Raw genomic sequence first — 19,900 nt, 5'->3', positions numbered from 1 at the left:
CATGAGCTATCTGTGTGAAGACAAGACTGTCAACTGGTTCAAGTTAAGATAAAAATCTTATCTAAATTGGGATAAAAATGAAAAGTTGCCAAGTTTGATAACAGTAGTTCCTATTCAATCTCTTCACACAAGCTGCAAACATTGAAAAATGGAAAAATATTCAAAAGTAAAGATATTACTACAAGTTCTCATAATAAGGGCAAAAGATCCCAAATATTGTCTAATATTTGCTCTTTTTGTCTAGTGGAGAGATGTAGAAGCCAAAAGCAATACACATCTGGAGCCCAAGATTATCTGCAAAACATTATGGAGGATAAGGACTGAAAATTATATCACCTTTAAAAAAGCACCTGAAAACGACCCTGAGGACAACTATATAAAAATCTAGCTAAATCACATTTACCTGAGATGATTGTGTATGAAACTAGAAGAAAAAATAATGTAACAGAAAACTGTTCCACCAAGCATTTCTATAGTATTCTTTTCTTTTTGGTAATGGAAATGATCATCACCAGAAATAGAAGCTATTCTGTACAGACTCTACCTCTTAGTATTTGATGTACTAGATAAGAAAATTATTATAGCACTTCAGAAGATAAAAAAGACTAGTGGTTAGACCTGACTAAATACACATAGAAGGAATCTGAATCAGAGAGCAAAACAGTTTTAAAGGTACTGAGAGATTTATCTGCAAAATATCACCAAAAGGGGAAGATTCTAAAAGAATAGAAAGGGTCAGAGGTGGTAGAAGCCACTTTGCTTGAGAAGGACTACTGAGGTAATATTTTGTTCTGCTGAGCCAAGTACATACCATTTTCCAGCAGCATATATTATAGTTATGGCTTAAGGAAAGTCTAGTTTTGACACAATGTTGAAGAATTCTGCAAATGTGAAAAAAACTAAGTTAAATACTAGCAATTAAAGTGGCATATTCTAGCTCTTAATAATAGCTTCAATCACAGGACCATGCAACATTTTAAATCAAAAGCAATATTCACTTGTATTAAGGTTTGCCATAATCTTTCTTCTCCCAGTGACTGATGCTTAAAGGCCCTGTGGGTGAGCCCTTGTTCCTACCCTTTCACCTAATATCTCAGTTGGGGGTGTTTCTCTTTGATTTCCTTGATTTAAAAAAATTTTTATCTGGGCCTGTGATTTCTTTAGTATGAGGAATTGCCAGCATAGAAACTCTCTCCAACAATAGGGAGTAGCTGTGCTACTCCTCTATAGTTATAGACTTGAACAGTTACCTGGGATGCTGAGAGGTTAAGCAGCTTATCAATAGTTACCAATAGTTTAACAACTTTTGTTAGAGGAAGGATTTTGAGTTAGGTCTTTCTGAGAGTAAAACTGCTTCTCTATGTCCTTTGCCTTGCTACCTCTCAAATCCCTAGGTCTAGACAATCAGACACCTATCTCTTCAAGGAAGAGCCACATAGATTAAGGGAAGCAGGAGCTGCTGAAGTGTAACGATGTCCAGAGACAGTGGCAAAAGTGTTCTCAAAGCACCTTTAGCCTTCCCTATGCTATAGTTTATTACATAAGAGATCATCAATGTGAAGCATAAAGAAATAGGTGTCTGAAACATGCATTAGGTTTTGGGTCTCTTCCTAGTTGAATAAAATGTAAAGATAATGGTTAAAAAGTATGCAGGACGAAATTTTATTCTCACTATGATTCCACAAATCAGTAAAAAGCTGTAATCACCAGTGACAAAGACATAAAAAGATACTGGAAGCACCCCCTCCCCCCATGTCTTTTTTCTACTGGCATGCCAAAAAGAATGTATTTTTTGTATTCAAATGTATCTGAAAATACACCCAGTCACAGAATGTTAGAGATCAGAAATCAGTGACTCCAGATCTTTATCTACAGCAAAAAAGTTGTTCACCTAAGTTTACACAATTTCAGAGTGCCTACCAGCTCATCTTATTCCCTAAGTAAAAGAAAATGTTGTAGCATTTTTACACACACGGTATTTCATAAAGCTGAAAGTTGTACAGCTCACCTGGTAGCCTGTATAATAAGGGAACGCACAGAATATGGACTACCTGGTCGATCCAGAGGAAGATTTTGTATTGAATACATTTTCTCTTCTCTCTGAAAATGTAGTTAGAAATAAATTAGTTCTAAATTGGTATAACTAGTAACTTTTATTTTTTTTTTAGATTTAAATATTTTATTTTTTTAGAAAAATTTTCCATGGTTATATGATTCTTGTTTTTACTTTCCCCTTCATCCTCCCCATAACCAACTCGCATTTCCACTGGTTTTAACATGTGTGATCAATCAAGACTTATTTACATATTATTGATAGTTGCATTGGTACAACTAGTACCTTTTAAAAAACATGTGATTATCAGGTCATCACTGCCCTCACTGTATTTTAGAGGAAATGAAGAATTTACCTTATTATTATATAAAGACAAGGCAATAGCTGCTACTTAATCTATAAAATAGTAGCTATGTCTAGTAGGTGTGAGCTGGTAAATGTTTAACAATTGGTTGTTGAAGAATTCACTGTAAATTAAATCTTCAGTATTACCATTTTCTTTACTTTTAGTTTAGACAGTAAACGAAACAAGAAATCAAACCCTGATTTGTAGTGTTGGCTGATTTCAGGGGAGTAAATGCTAACGCTGAAAATTTAAAAATTGGCTTTTATAAGCTGGTGAGAGTTTGCTCTAGCATATCCCTGGATTTATCTCTAATCACGGCTTATTTTATTATTTCAACTCTTTCCTTCTTCCTCCCGGAGCTGACAAACCATTCCACTGAGACCCTCTTCTCTTGCTACACTCTCTCAGCAACCTCACTATTTTCAATTTGAGTTTAATTATCTCTATACAGATGACACATACTTATATATCCCAATTTCTCCCGACTTACCCAACTGGACATCTGAAATTCAACATGTCCAAAATTTAACTCATTATCTTTTCTGCTAAAACTCATCCCTCTTCCAAAGTTCGCTACTTCTATGGAAAGCCTCATCACTCTTCCAGTTGGTTAACTCTTCCTCCTCCTTCAAATTCAAACGGTTGCTAATTCTAGCTGTTTCTACTACTACACACATAGCTGCCATCTTACCATAGCCTAACTGGTTTCCCTGCCTTAAGCTGCTCTCCACTTTTGTTCATCTAAGACACCATTACTGAAGTTTGACCACGTACTTCCCTAGTAAAACCAATTTGTCACACCCCTTTGTCTTTAGGATGAGATATAAAACTCTTCCATTTGGCTTTGAAAACCTTTTACAGCTGTGCCCAACCTATCTTTCTGGTCTATCAGATACCATTCCCCACCCTGCACTATGCAGTATTGTCAAAACAGCCTTCCCTCTGCTTGGCACATAAAATGCCCTCTACTTCCTGTCTCCATGCCTTTGCATCAGCCATCCCCATATTCATGGAATGAACTCTTCTTATCTCAGTCTCTCTCTTCCTTCAAGAAGTAGTTCAAATGTCAACTACATTAAGTTTTTCTTGATCACCCCTAATTGCCAGGATCCTCCCAAACTATCTTGTATCTAATCACTTTGCATCTATGTTCTTGAATAATTTTAAACATTGCTTACTTAAATCCAGTTATTATGCCAGAGCATTGTTTTCTCCTCATCTCATCCTATTTAAACACAAAAGTGAATTTAATGTATAGGGAAAAAAAATTTGACCAAAATTGCTTTGTTAGTTTGAGCTCTGCATAAAGGGGGAGACATTACTACAGACAAGAATACGGTTTCTATCTGTGGTAGGTAGGTGGTACAGTGGATAGAGTGTTGAACTTGGATCGGGAAGTTCAAATTCTGTCTCGGAAACATCCTAGCTGTTTGACTCTGACCAAGTAAATTAATCTCTGTGTCTGCTTCAGCTTCCTCATCTATAAATGGGAATAATATATGCTAAGTGCTTTGCAAGTTTAAAAGAGTATATAAATAAGAATATAGCTAATTGTTATTATATGTCCTAACATTTTTCCTCCATGCTTACACACTGCATGTTAAGATTGACTTAATTTTCAACTGTCTTGCCTGCCCCCTGGCTTAATTAAGCAATTATGCCATTTTTTATTCTATTGTAGATAGGAGGAAAAGTCTGTTTAGTACAATCTATCCTGCAAAGAAAAATGGGATACTATTATGATGTTTCTTAAGGGAGAGATGTCAAGTACCAGTACCCCAAAGTAAATTAAAGCCCATCGTTATCAAATTATGTCTAGCAAGTCAAATCACTTTGTTAATCTTCCATTAACCCTAAGCATGATTCATAGCATTCTTCATGCATCCATTTGGCCAGAAAATTTAAACTCAAAAGAGTAACATTTATTAATGTCTAAAAAATTATAACCAATTTAGTTATTAAGAAAAACATGATATACACTTTGAGCAAGTGAACAACAGAAATAATATGTGCTCAAAGTGCTCAAGTGCTATTGGCTTCAACTTTCTTTGTCAAAAAACTTTATCAATCATATACTGGAAGAAATATAGACTATCTATATTTTATTTTATTAAAAATAAACCATAGCTTCTATCTTGGAATGAATACTATGTATTGGTTCCAAGGCCAAAGAGTGGTAAGGATGAAGCAATGAGGGTTAAGTGACTTGCCCAGGGTCACACAGCTAGGAAGTTTCTGAGGCCAGATTTGTATCCAGGACCTAACTATATTTTAAACCAAGATTGCAAAGACAAATTGAGGACAGTGGGGTGAAAATACATTATAATGGAATATAGTATAATGAAACTTTTCAAGTTGGATAATAATGCAGTCTGTGCCATGACTGGGCAGTATATTATGATAATTGTATTTCAAATCAATTTATTTCATGAAGCATATCCTTGCAATTTGGAAGGCTAAACTAAAAGCATCAAAAACATCTATTCAACCAATAGTATTGTTGGATGGAGATTATATTATTATTATAGACCTACTTGTTCTGATCCTTTGTGTACTGAAGACAATGTGAAATAGTTCCCCCAAAAAGCTCCTTCTGATTTGAGAATGGATCCATCACCAGGGAAAATTTGTATTGAGTTCACAGTTTCATGAGTAAGTCTAGAAAAGAGCAATGTTAAGTTCAAACTGATTTTTTTTTTTTTTTGCTATGTATACGAATACATCTAAAGAAAACCATGTAGGGGACAGCTGGGTAGGTCAGTGGATTGAAAGCTAGGCCTAGAGACAGTAAGTCCTAGGTTCAAATCTAGCCTCAGACACATCCTAGCTGTGTGACCCTGGGCAAATCACTTACCTCTCATTGCCCAGTCCTTACCACTCTTCTGCCTTGGAATCAGTACACAGTACTAATTATAAGGTGGAAGGTAATGGTTTAAAAAAAGAAAGAAATTCTTTTATTCTGAGAATTTCAATACTCAGTAAGAATGAAATTTTGATTCAGAGGATGCTCATATGTGGGTAATGTTTTTTAAAAAAATAAACTATGTCACATGAGTTTCTTACCTAAATACAGTACCTTTATACCACACTACTTTTATTAGTTCAGGATAGGTGTATTCTTGTTCCTGTAAAGATGAATCAGAGAAATTCCACCTGTTTACAAAATAAAAACAAACATGGTATTTATAGTGGTATTTTGATGTTTACCTGAAAAAAAAAAAAAACAACAAAATACTATAATCATGGAATGATTCCTACCTCCAGTCCCAAATTTAGAGTATGAAAAATAAAAATAAATTTTTTAAATTCCAGTGGAAAAACATTTATCTAAATTGATCAAGTTTTTTTAATAATTTTTATTTTTTTAAATTGATAAACTTTTTTGATGGTTTTCTGCAATACTCTGATAATAAATACTAAAAAAATCATTCAGAAATGCCGATTCAGCCCAGTGTGGAATTTTAATGACTAAAATAGGCACCAAAGAGATCTGAGAATGTACCACCTTCCCTCTTTTGTAGAGGTGAATGGACTACATACAGATTTGGAATATAGTATCAGACTTGATTAACAGTGGTTCAAAATGGAACTTTCTTCCTTCTTTTGTACTCTTTGTTTTAAGGGATGACTCTTAGGCGTGGGGGGGTGGGATACTGGGAAATATAGTTGATGTAAAAACTAAAAGTATCAATAACTTTAAAAACATTAGTCCAGATTATTAAATTATTTTAAGTTTTTTAATGAATTCTTTTATTCTGAGAATTTCAAAAGTTTTGGTCCATTATTGTTATAAGTACTAACCAACATTTGGGGCATTAAAGTTTTGCCTGTATGTTTTCTGCAATGATGAAATTTCTTCAGGTCTACCATCATTTTTGACTCATATCTTTTAACACTGGTGATGGGTAGGCAATTCAACTATCTAGACATCTTTCCTCGTAAAAAAGAACTGGATTTAGATTAACATTGGAAAAATGACACTGAGATTCAAGTTGCCTCATCTGTAAAATGGGGGTACTAATACATGCACTATTTCAAATAACTGTGATAAGGATTGAACAGGACAACATGTATGATGCTTTATTTAACTTCACTGTTATATTTATTTGACATGAAACTGAGTTAGGGTCTGAGGCTAAGCATGAATGGTATGGGATAGTTGGCTGGTTTGGGATTTTTTATGTGTGCACACAAAACTAACTGGACTTAACTGGGAATTTGTGACTAAAAATGAATAAACTAAGAAACAGAGGTATATCCCAAAATTTCTATAAAAACAATAAATTCTATTATACCCATTTTAAGAACTGAAACAAGACTTTTTGAAAATATCTTTAATTTTGACAGTACACCTTTTCTGAAAAATAAATAATTCTTTCATTACCTGTGCAAATGTGGATTATGACAGCTGAGGGGAAGAGCTCTGGGAAGAACAGAAACCTCGTCACCCTCCTTTGAAATACCAGATGCTAAGACTGTAACCTGGCTAGCAGTCTGATCAGCTTTCAACGTGTTATTAAGTTTATGAAGAAAGTTAAGTGCCAGAGATAAAGGGTATTTCCATTCTTCTGGACAGGAGTCCACAGACCAGCACTGCTTCACCCATATGTACACAAATGTGTATTTCTTGTGATACAAAGGTGCCAGCTCTTTCCCTTCAGATCCATTTACAAATTTATTTGCCCCTAATACTTCCTTGGATTTGGTGATATGGCAATATGAATCATTTTCCTTATTCTTCAAACTCTGTCCAACAGGAGTTGTTCTAAACATACAGTTTTTGCTTGCTTTTCCACAGTGTTTATCCACTTTCTTTAAATTATTACTCTTCTCTTCTGATAGTACCATTAGTGAGTGAGACCTTTGGCTGATCTTGCATAAAAACTGTATAGTAAATTCATGTTGCTCTTTCGGTAGGCAAAGAGAAGCATAACCATCTAAAGATGAAATCTTCACCGTGCCATCATCCAGAGATATCACTGCATTATGAGTATCGTGACTGGGCCACCTGACTTCTGAGATATTAGTGAAGACAGACTGTTTAAAAATAAAATAAAATAAGGATTATACTAAACATTTTCTGCAAACAATTCAACTTTTTTGTTTATTTAGAGGTGGTAGTTTAAGCAATATTAGAATCAAAGGTTGAGAGACTAAAGATCTTGCCTCAGCAACAGTAGATTATCTGAGAGATGCTTATAAAGGAAGCACTGGTACTAATTCAGCTTCCCGTCTGAAGCCAGAGTCGCCATCACTGGTTAAATACAGGCCACTAGGAGCCACCTAAAACCACAGGGCTCTATATAAAGCTCTTTTAACTCTGACCTCTCCATGGTTTAAGATTACAAAATCCCTTCCTATACTATCATTCCAGTTGATCACAGTATTATTCCCAAACCTTACTGTCCCTCTGCTCACCTTATTTCTTTTGGATCCTCAATGCCAGCACATTCTTTCATCCTTGACCTTGTCCTCTTATAGTCCTCCCATTTTCTTACAGTGACTAAAATTATGATTTTCAGGAAATTTCTCTATTTCTCTCAGAACTTTACTGCCATCACTGATAGATAGACAAAGGAGCTAAGAGGAAGTGCTAGCACATTATTCACTCCCTCATCACCACTTCTAGAACATTATCCCACCACCATAATGCAACAACCTTTTCTTACATCAAATAACCAGTTATAAGTCAAAAGTGATCTAGCTTAACTTCCTTTATCTTGCAGATAGAAAACTGAGGACCCTTGAAAGTAACTTGCTGAAGGTAGCAACAAGTAGTAAGTGGTAGATCTGGGATTTTAACCTGGGTATTATGACTCCATCTTCACTATCACTGCATCACACAGGCTATTCACACTACTGATTCTACAACCCTTTCCCCAAACTTTGTTCCTGTCATCTTTTGCTCTCTACTCTCTCCCACATTTTTCAGTAAGCACTTAGCTTACAGTCTTCCTGTCCTTCTGAATCCTATCTTTTTCAATAACTAATATTCTCACTTCTAAGTCCCTTCTAATAATCTAGCCTTAACTTCCCCAACTGTTATCATCCCTACCCACACTCTACTTCTGCCACCCAGCATGTTTAAGGTATACCCTAGACTTCATCGTCACTCAAACTGCTCATTGCCAAGACTTTTAACTATAAAACTGCCTTTTCAGAGCATCATTTTGTCTAACTAGCCTGCAGCCTCAATTGTGAATCTATAGTTAACATCAATCATGAAGGCATATTCTCTTATTTCTTACCCTTCTCAGTCTAACACAGCTGCTCAGCTTCTCTTCAGAATCTTGACTATTTCAACAATATGCTCTTCTCCATTCTTAAATCCCTTATGCCCTGTATTGCCTCCTTACTGCATAACCAATTCCTTTTCTTCCACTATCAGGCAGCTTAGCCACTAGAGGTACAAGCCCATTCCTTCCTCTTTCATAAGAAATAAAGTTGGGACTATGGTCCTTATTTTTCATAAATTTTATTAGAATTTACTTAGATAGGTAAAGGCAGAGAGTTAGAGAGAAAGACCTATTCTATTTAGCCACATGGGTGGTCTCAATATGGCTACCTCAGCCACCTTTCTCTTGGCTGGTTACTGAAGTAAAAAAAAAAAAGAGCCTACTTCCATGTCTCCAACCTTTTAACCTCCCTCCCCTTTCCAGGTCAAATTGAATCACATCTGGGTCAAACTCAGTCACATAACCTTACAATAGATGATGTATGTAGGAGTGTAGGGATACAGGTAAGACCTCATGCATGATCCTGGGAAAGGGTTCTCTTCACATGATAATTCAAGAACCAGTGAAGGCAGTTGGGTGAGGATCAGCAGAGAGGAAAACAAAAGGTATATTGTTCTGATAAACTACTGTAAGGATGGGATTTGTGCAAGGGGGATGGGGACAAAAGGAGCCAGAGAAGGCAGTTGCTGACAGTTGCTGACAGTTGAGACCAGAGAGAATTCTGGGAATTTCTCTGGGGAGGAAGAGAGGAAAGGTCTTCAGTTGGAGGACTGGGAGAAGAGAGAAGTAGGACATCACAGCTCGGATCCAGTCTTGAGGGCTTCCTGAGGATCTTCCTTTGGAAATTGAAACCCTGATTCCCTGATCAAGGCCATTCCATCGCATCTCACCCATCAAGACTTCAACCAGTCAGCTAAGTTTTTGGACTCCATTTTGGGAGTGATCTCTTAGTCTCCTTCACTCATCACCCAACCTTGCTGAGAGACTCCGTTTCAGTCAAAACTTATAATTATAGAAAAGGATAGAAACAGAAAAATAGAAATAGAAACAGAAGGAGAAGGGGTGGGGGAAGAAGCTTAGGAGTGGGAACCCCAAAGGTTCCCTCCTAAGTAACAGACCCCATAGAAATAGAGAAGAGGGCACCCCAAAATCCCTCTGCCCTTCACCCCTTTCCCCAATCCCTGGATTATGAATAATAAAAGCCATTCATCAGTCAGATAGCGTTCCAGAGTGCCTGAGAGACAACAAGGGAGAGGAAAACCACAGCTTGGTCTGGCTGCCTCCATCTTGAAGCCGGACCACCCACTGTGAATTTAACTGATTGGAGGGAGGTTTGTGTGAACCTCTTCCTTATTCAGAATCAGATTGGGGTATCTCATACCTCATCTTATAGGGAAGTCTCACCCCCAGCTCCTATGGGGCGGTATGACCATCCAGTTCACCCAGTTTTGGGGTGAAACCCCCTTAAAGTCTCCCAGTGTATATTCCAGGGGAGAGCTGGAGGAGAGACGCACCACATAGACTTTCTCCATCTCCCTTCTAATATTCATTTCTTGCTGGCCCTTTTAATTGTTACACTACCCAGCCAGAAGAAAAAATAAATGAGTTCATTAAACAGATCATAAGGCTGCAAGGAGACATATAGTAGCAACTGGGAAAATTTACTTATCTGAACATCTGCTAAGATACTCCTTAAATAAAAGTCAATCGACTAATTTCCTTCAAATAACTGAGGAAATGGGGAAAGGAACAAGCATTTATTAAACACCTACTATATGCCTGTCCCATGCTAAGGAATTTACATACTACATATCTACATTATTCAATGACTTTGTGTATCCACTACTTTATACATCTATTATTAGATATACTATGTCATTTGATCCTTGAAAAAACCCTGGGAGTAAAGTGCTATTATTATTCCCATTTTTATAGTTGAAGAAAAAGAGACAGAAGTTAAATAACTTGACCAGGGCCACGCAGCTAGTGTCTAAGGCTGGATTTGAACTATTCTTAACCTGCCTGAACTGCTATTCTCAGATCAACAAGGAAAAACTGGTTGATAAAATAGAAACAATAAGAATAATTGAGGAAGAAGGGGAAAATGATCACATGATCTTAGAATTCATGACAGAAAAGGAAGCAAAATCCATGTCTGACATGTACCCTACATTATGGGAGAGTAGACTTCAAAAGGTACACTGAAAGGACAGTTAAAACTGCAAGGTATAAGATTCAACAGAGGAAATCAATGCAGAAAGAGTAAAAAGTTCTCAGGAATTAAAGTTGGGAATAAATGGAAATTTCAGTGAGGAAGAAGATAAGGCTATGCAAAAAAGGTATGATATGAATGCATAAAGTCACTGAACTTAAAACACAAAAAGAGGTGGATATAAAAGAGTGGAATGGTTCTATAAGAACATCTGGAGGGGGCAGCTGGGTAGCTCAGTGGATTGAGAGTCAGGCCTAGAGACAGGAGGTCCTAGGTTCAAATCCAACCTCAGACACTTCCCAGCCGTGTGACCCTGGGCAAGTCACTTGACCCCCATTGCCTATCCTTACCACTCTTCCACCTACGAGCCAATACACATAAGTTAAAGGTTTAAAAAAAAAAAAAAGAAAAAGAACATCTGGAATCTTAAAACATGACATGAGAAGTTAGTGATGAATTCAAAGAACAAAAAGTTGTATTGGGTTTTTTTCAAGTCTTATTAAGAAAAAGAGAAGGTTCAAAGAAGGGATAGTAGGAATTGTGGTGGATGTGATAATAGGCACTGAAAAGAGGCAGAATAACTTTATTTTGCCCCTATTTTCTCTCCCAAAGATCAAGATTCCCAGACAGGAAATGAAAGAACAAAAAAATGATAGAACAAAAATTCCTAATGGGTAACTCAAGATAGTTAATGAGCTATTGAGAGAAGACTGTAGCTAACTAACCCTAAATAAGTTAAAATTGTCAGGTCCAGATGAATTATATCCAAAGACACAGAAAGAATTGGTAAGAAGGATTCCTGAGCAGTAATCTTTTAAAAGACTTATTCAGAAGGCAGCCAGATGGCTCAGTAGAGGCAGAGCCAAGCTTGGTGACAGAAGGTCCTGGGTTGAAATCTGGCTTTGGACACCTCCTAGGTGGGTGACCCTGGGCAAATCATTTGACTCCCATTGTCTAGCCCTTATTGCTCTTCTGCCTTGGAACCAATTCACAGTTTTGATTCTAAGAGGAAAGGTAAGAGTTTAAAAAACCAAAACCTTCCAGATCTTTTCTAGATGAACTGCTAGCTAGACAAGTCTTTCTCATCTTGTACTTGAGATGTTTTTTAAACCCAAATGTAATGCTTCACATTTATCCCTATTAATTCTGTCATTAAGAACATTACAGCATTGTAGCTTTAGAGTTCTTTTGAATCCTGACTCAGTCATCTACTTCAGCTATCCAACCTTTTGTATCTTCTGTAGATTTAATAAGCATGCTATTTATGCTTTTATGTAAGTCATTAATCAAAATGTTAATCTCAAATCTGAAGTAGAGGCTTCTCTCCAAGCTGGTATTGAACCATTTATGACTGCTATGTGGGCCTGGTTATGTCATTAATCCCAACTGCACCTGTCTAGCCCACAACTCTTCATCTTTTCCATAAGAATTGCCCTGGAAATGTTTATCAAATGCTGTGCTAAAACATAAGTAATCTAACTAAATTTATCTAATCTTATCTCTGATTTAGGAGTCTAGTAGTTATAGTCAAAAAAAAGGAAATGAAGCAAGTGAGAACTGTTTTTGATGAAGTATGTTGGCTCTTGGAGATGACTACATTCTTTGCTAAATGCTCACACTAACCATCATTCTTTTAAGAAAACACTCTAGAGGGGCAGCTAGGTAACTCAGCTAGGTAAGCCAGACCTAGAGATAGGAGGTCCTAGGTTCTAGCCTATACCCACATATGGTAAAAATGGATATGATTTAAACATGAGTGATATTAAAAGTAAATTGTGGGGGGGGGGGCAGCTGGGTAGCTCAGTGGATTGAGAGTCAGGCCTAGAGACAGGACCTAGAGGAGGAGGTCCTAGGTTCAAATCCGGCCTCAGACACTTTCCAGCTGTGTGACCCTGGACAAGTCACTTGACCCTCATTGTCCACCCTTACCACTCTTCCACCTAGGAGCCAATACACAGAAGTTAAGGGTTTAAAAACAATTTTAAAAAGTAAATTAGGGGGAAATAGAATAGTTTAATGTCAGATTTGTGGAGAAGGGAAGAATATGACCAAATAAGAGATAGAGAACATTACAAGATATAAAACGAACAATTTTGATTATATTAAGTTAAAAAGTTTTTGTACAAACAAAACCAGTGCAACCAAGATTAGAAGGGAATCAATTGGGAAAAAATTTTTCATAACAAATTTCTCTGTAAAGTTCTCATTTCTCAAATACATAAAGAATGAAGTCAAATTTATAAGAATCCAAGGCATTCTTCAATTGATAAATGATCAAAGGATACAAATAGCTAGTTTTCAGCTATCAATAATCATATGAAAAAATACTCTAAATCACTCTTGTTCAGAGAAATGCAAATTAAAACAACTCTGAAGTACCTCTTAGATTAGCTAATATGAGAGTAAAGGAAAATGATAAATATTAGAGGGGATGTGGCAAAATTAGGAACTAATGCATTGCTAGTGGAGTTGTGAAATGATCCAATCATTCTGGAGGGCTATTTGGAATTATGCCCAAAATACAATAAAAGAATGTATACCCTTCCTTTTGATCCAGTAATGCCACTATTAGGTCTGTATCCCAAAGAGATTTTTTTTTTTAAATCCTTACCTTCCATCTTGGAGTCAATACTGTGTATTGGCTCCAAGGCAGAAGAGTGGCAAGGGTAGGCAATGGGGGTCAAGTGACTTGCCCAGGGTCACACGGCTGGGAAGTGTCTGAGGCCAGATTTGAACCTAGGACCTCCTGTCTCTAGGCCTGGCTCTCAATCCACTGAGCTACCCAGCTTCCCCCCCAAAGAGATTAAAAAAACAAGAGGGAAAGGACCTGTTTGCACAAAAATATTTATAGCTGCTCTTTTTGTGGTGGGGAAAAAAATTGGAAACTAAAGAGATATTCCTCAGTAGGGGAATGGCAGAACAAATTATGGTATATGATGGTGATGGAATACTACTGTGCTGCAAGAAATGATGAACAGTATGATTTCAGAAAGAACTGGAAAGACCTACATGAACTGATGCAGAGTGAAATAAGGAGAATTGGGAAAACATTGCACACAGTAACTGAAATGTTGTGGAACAATGAAATATGATAAGGCTTTGCTACTAAAAGTGATACAATGATCCAGGACAATTCTAAGGGATGTTTGAAAAAAATCTATTCCAGAGAAAGAACTGTTGGAGTAAGAATACAGATGGAAGCATATGATTTATCACTTCTTTATTTGGGTAGATGTTTTAGGGTTTGGGTTTTATAAGACTATTCACTCATAAAAATGAAATAATATGGAAACATGTTTTTTTGTTTTTTTTTGTGATAATACATGTAAAACCCAGATTGAGCTGCTTACCAGCTCCAGGAGGGAAAAGGGAAAAAAGGAAGAAAACAATTTGGATAATATAACTTTGGAAAATTCACGTGGAAATTTATTAAAATAAAAATTAGAAAATGAAAGAATAAAAAAAGGCTCTTCCGCCTTGGAACTGATACTTAGTATTGATTCTAAGATGAAAGGTAAGGATTAAAGAAAAGAATACTACAGACAAATCTGTTCTTGATTCTCTTCCCTTGGATTCCATAAATTTGCTGTCTTTTGCTTCTTTTTTTTTCTACAAGTTGCCTTTTCAATGTCTTTTATCTAATTAGTCTTTCTCTTCCTCTGGTTCTCTGTTTAGCCCCTCTTTTGTTCTCTGCTTTCCAAACTTGCCTGCTAGGTTTCAATTAACTTGATAGAGGTCATTCCAAAGTTGATTCTTACTACCTGGCCCTTCCTCTGAGCACTAGTTTTGAATTTCCAACTGCCTGATCTACCTAGATATACCTACCTCTGCATCTCAACACTGCAAATTAAATGACTGAAGCTGAGCTCACCTTTCCCTTAAAATCTACTCATTCCCTTACTATTAAATTTCTGTTAAAGGTAACATTCTTCTAGACACTTTGTACAGAAATCTTAGTATCATTCTTGACTCTTCATTTTTTCTCACACCTACACCTTCTCCTCTGAACCAATCTAATTTAACTGCTTAAAACCATAGTCAGGTCCAAGTCACACTGGCCAGCACTGTGGGAAGAGAGGTGGAAAAGAAAAGGAAGAACAACTGGGTTAGTACAGTGGGGTAGACTTGCCAGCAGAGGAGCAGGACCTTCAAGGTTCAGTTTCAAAAGGCCAGGCAAAGAGAGGGAGAAGAAAGAGGAACCTGCTATAAGGGGTAGAAGGGTTGTACAGCATTGGGATGGGAGGGGAACAGGATCCTCTAAGACAGTGATGGGCAACCTTTTGAGTTTGGTGTGTCAAAATTTGTCAAAACCGAGTATAACTTGGGTGGTGTGTCACTTCAAGAAAAAAAAAACACATAATTTTGCGATATTTATAAATAACAAAAATGCATAATCGTAGTATATAACTGTAATTAATAAACCAAAATAGGTAAATTAATATAAGTAGAATTGTCATCTATAATGCACAGAGTGTCTACACTACAGCAAATGTTTCATCCTTGGCATGGGGCCCCATACTTCTCTCTATGAGCCATGTGTCATTGAAATTGGCTACGTAGTGTCAGTGCTGACACGTGTGTCTTAGGTTTGCCATCACTGCTCTAGGAGATGGACTACTTGGTGATTCTGGATGTGAGAATCCTAAAAAGTCAGGAAGCACTGGAGGATAGCGGGGATGGGAGGTGGAGTTTGTGCCCTTGGGAAATTGCAATATGGGAGAACCTTGGCCTCTCCAACCTAATTACAGATATGACCATAGGAAATGTCCTAAGAAGCTTTTGAACAATTTTTGTCAACATAAGGAATAGCAGCATAAACAAGACAAGGAAAATACAAGGCATATTTAGGACACAGAGCCAGTCACTTGAACTGGAATGTAGATTGCATGAATGGGAGAAATAAGAGAAGTAAGAAATAATGAAGGTAAAATTTCTTCTTTTTCAGGTACTGATTGGTCAATCACTGTTACCTAATAAGCCAACTACAATATATAGCAATAATTACTCTAGAAATAATATCCCTGGAATGCTGCCTTTTAAGTTCAAATGGCCTTCCAGAAAATATATATTAAGAAACAAAAAAACCAAAAAAACACTAGCCTACATTTTTCTTTTGGCAGGCCCTTTTACATTTCACAGTACACTGTCTATGATCCATATTCAATTTCAAGGTCTCAAATCTCAAATTGAACTCAGCTTTGCCCCCAAATCTATCTTTTCTCCTGATCTATTTATTTACTCTTATACTTCCAATCACCTAATATTAAAAGGTTAATTACCTTTCTTTCTTTAACCTAACATTCCAAGGCTTCCAGAGTCTGGTTCTCACCTGGACTTCAGGATTCAGAAGACCTGAGTTTCAGTCCTAATTCTATTAGATACTGTTCCTCTGGGACCTTAGGCAAGTCAACTGATATCTCTGAGGCTCAGTTTATTCAGTTGTAAAATGAGAGGTTTAGAGTAGAAAAAATTTCTATAAGGGTCTTTTTAGGTCTATATTTATAATCTTTTCTAGCCCTCAATTCTAGGACATCATCTTCCTATACTTATCTCAGGCTATTCTCTTCCCATATTTTTTGCTTCAGACCATTCAATGAATGATTGAACCATTCAATCTTTTTAAAACTAATTGTAACCTCTACTATATGTATTTAGTATATGTATGTACTATATGTACTATATGTATTTAGATTGTTTCTTATGTTTGTAATGAACTTTTTCCCACCAGCACTTGTAGAAACTACTTAATGCTTGCATGACTCCTTCTTTATGAAACTTTTCCTTACCATTTCTCTGAACTCTCATGGTAATTTGAACTTTTCATACATTATCAGATTTTAATTTGTACTATATTTATTTGTATCTGTGTATTATTTCCCCTGTTAAACTGTAAGTTTCTTGAGAAAACAGATTGTATCTCATTTGTTAGCCTCAGGGCTAAGCTCAGTGCCTTGAAAATATTAATTGCTTTATGGGGGTTGAATTGAAACTGTAAAGTTAATACTTTCCAGGAAAATGTCACTGCTAAAAGCATTACATAAAGAACAAGAATTATTATATTGTAAATGGCATTTAAAAATACATATAATGGTTAAATGTCAAGACCTTACAATTTGCATAGATTTTAAGAACTAAAAGATAGTCATCCATTATAAAAAGTTTAGATTTGGTCTGTAAATAAAAACAAATTATCTAGTTCTTCTAAATATTAAAATATTCAAAGCTGTTATCACATGGAATCTATAGACTTATAAATACCATACATATGATTCTATTTCCTGGTGCCATAATAACAAACTAAAACAACTGGATCCAAAGTTATGATACATAGTTTACTTTTTCAGATTACATTTAAGAAAATTTGACACAAAGAAAAGTCTACCTGTTTTCTTTCAGAAGGTATGATGCTTTCAGGTAAAAAAGGACGACTAGAAAAGCAATTTCTAAAATCTAGAGCCCGCAGTAATTGTTCCTATGAGAAAGAAAAACAAAGAAAAATAATTAATTTCAACCATTTTTTAATCAAGAGAGAATGACAGTTATCCAGAGCACTAATTATTTTTCATCTTCACCAACCTCCCTCAATGATCTTTTCATATTATAAAAAATAATTGGAATATCACACACTCACGTACTCTGTAATTACTAATAACAAATTGGGTCCTTTGACGAACTCTTTCTGGTTGCTGCAAAGGGTGTGCTGAAATAGGAGGTGCCTTTTCAAATAGGTATTCAGAACCACATGGAGAAAGCTGTAATTTGGAGCCATCAACATAATGTACTTCTACAGAATCATCTTCATAAAGCACCATGCGAACTTCAATCTCCATTGCTAATGAATGTAAGAGTTTTCCAAAGACAACCCTATACTAAATAGGCCATAACATGGAATAGTTTTCTCAAAGCATGTTAGTCCTGTTAAAATAAAAGAACAGATCAATTTTACAAATTTAGAGCTATTTGGGACCTGAGATTTAGTCTAGCACCCTCAGTTTACAAATTAGGAAACCAAAGCCAGAGAAGTTAAGGGACTTGCCTGTGGGATACCAAAGTAATAAATTGGCAAAACCAGAGAAAAACTAAGTATTTGGACTCCAAATTCAGTACTATTTTCTGCTACATTACAGGTGCTACATTCAAATTAGGGATTAAAATTTTCCATGGAATTATTTAATCACTCAGTCTTTAACATAGAAATGCAGCAAGGAGGTACAATCTCTAGTCAGCTGGTCAATAAGCTGTGTCTACTATATCCTCTGCACAATGCTAAGTGTTAGGGACAAAAAGAAAGGAGTGAATCCTCATTAGCATGTAAGTTTACATTGTTACTATCCTTTTTTGTGTGCTCATTTTACTTCTAAATTAAAAACTCATTAATTTCTCAGTATGATAGGCAATTTTAAAAAATCACAATAACATTTTCAGAACATCATTTTTATCCTCCCTCAAACACTGTTATCAAAAATATTTTCTGAAATTCTGTATCCTTTTTCACAGAATTTATGGATATGTGAAATGATGTAAGCTATTTTCTCTCATGATCATATGCACTCAAGTGGTTTGTTCTTGAAACCCTGAAGAAAAGCTTTTTGAAAGTAACTATCATTTTGAGTTAGCTGACTTGATTTATTCCACAAAGTATACACTTTTCCCTTTGTGGCTTTTAAAAAAAACAATAAAACTACTGTTTAAAAAACAAACCCTGAACTATTATACAGAATATCTGTTTAGATTAGAACAAAATCTTTTGAAATTTCAACGATCAAGAAAAATACTGATCAGAAAGACATTTATAGGACATGTAACATATATTTCATACAAAGGCAGCTAAGTATGTTATTCCAAGGCAATCTCATTCCTGGGCATTTACTCCAAGGAAATCAAAGTCAGAAACAAAATTCAATATATATTAGCATGCAAACAAAGTGGAAGGCCTAATGCTTGGGCTAGAAAAAGCCATGGAATAAGAATTGTAATGGAATTTTATTGTGCAGTAAAAAATAATGAATTCGAAGAAACATAGAAGGCATGATGCAGTAGAAAATAAGTTTTAACAGAATCTAAGATGCACAACAATGTAAAAAATATCACAAAGGAATTCAAATTGAATTACTTTTTTTAAAAAATGAAGGTCATGGAGAACAGAGAAGACATACTTTCCCCACTTAAATAAAAGGACAGAGGCCTATTAGAATGGAATGTCATCTACACTGTTAAAAAGTTACAACTAGATTTTTGGCTTTTTTTTTTTTTGACACAAGGTAAGATTCAATTTAGAAGGCAAGTTGAAATCATGACAAGTAAAAGGCATCAATAGAATACTGAACAATAAATAAAATTTAATTTGAGTGTTTGTTGGGACTTGAACCTTATCACTGTTCCATCTGCTTTTCCATTAGGGCCAAAGATCTCTTAAATGAGGCAAATTCACTGGGGGGAAAAACTATTGCTTACTTTACCCTGGCAGTAGACTTTTACAAATAAATGTTTATATAGTATGACCTTTTACAACAGATGATTTCTATGTTTTCAGATAATTAGCATTTTTTTTAGTGCTCAATAAATGTTTAAAGAATAGCAATGAGTATCCACAGATAAAAGTTGAAAAAAGTCACTTTCTTCTTTAGAGTCAGTGTATAAAACGACAGAGTACAAAGGGAGGCCTCTGAGTGGGGGAAAAGAAGTGAAAGCTGACTTACTCACCCCTCTATGTAGCTGATGTCATCATTGTACAAGGATTTAACTTTTGAACAGTACAAAAGCTTTGTACACAGTTTATGTGTTGGTTTAGCTTGGTTACAAAAGGAATGGCTTGCTTGGTATAGGAGAAGAAATATATTTTGCAATGGAAGTTGCATATGCAAAAATATGATTAAAAAATTAGTGTTGAGAGAAACCTTAAGACTTTCCACCAAAAGCAATTAACAGATCACATGGAAAAAGCAAGCTGACAATCATGTCATTGTTTTTAATGTCTGTTCAGTAATATCTATGTTACATTTAGTAAAATTGGTCAATCTTTCTGGGTTGCATTTCCATCACCTGTAAATTAT

General features: G+C 35.8%; 1 protein-coding gene across 1 annotated transcript in view; it reads right to left on the bottom strand.

Moving 5' to 3' along the window:
* The window catches only part of C1H5orf34 (chromosome 1 C5orf34 homolog), a 29,623-nt gene extending 11,946 nt beyond the window's left edge, over positions 1 to 17,677 (bottom strand). Inside the window, exons 1-7 of the mRNA XM_044657755.1 lie at positions 17,483 to 17,677; positions 17,230 to 17,319; positions 6,784 to 7,436; positions 5,463 to 5,552; positions 4,934 to 5,057; positions 2,009 to 2,100; positions 812 to 881 (exon numbers count right to left, since the gene is read on the bottom strand). Of these exons, the coding sequence (XP_044513690.1) occupies positions 812 to 881; positions 2,009 to 2,100; positions 4,934 to 5,057; positions 5,463 to 5,552; positions 6,784 to 7,436; positions 17,230 to 17,319; positions 17,483 to 17,677 (1,314 nt within the window). The remainder of the gene's footprint in view (positions 1 to 811; positions 882 to 2,008; positions 2,101 to 4,933; positions 5,058 to 5,462; positions 5,553 to 6,783; positions 7,437 to 17,229; positions 17,320 to 17,482) is intronic.
* Positions 17,678 to 19,900: the final 2,223 nt, after the last annotated feature.

The sequence above is a fragment of the Gracilinanus agilis genome, chromosome 1 (assembly GCF_016433145.1).
Source record: "Gracilinanus agilis isolate LMUSP501 chromosome 1, AgileGrace, whole genome shotgun sequence".
Lineage (NCBI taxonomy): Eukaryota > Metazoa > Chordata > Mammalia > Didelphimorphia > Didelphidae > Gracilinanus > Gracilinanus agilis.
The sequence above is the reverse complement of the archived record's forward strand: the minus strand, read 5'-3'. Positions and strand labels throughout refer to the sequence as shown.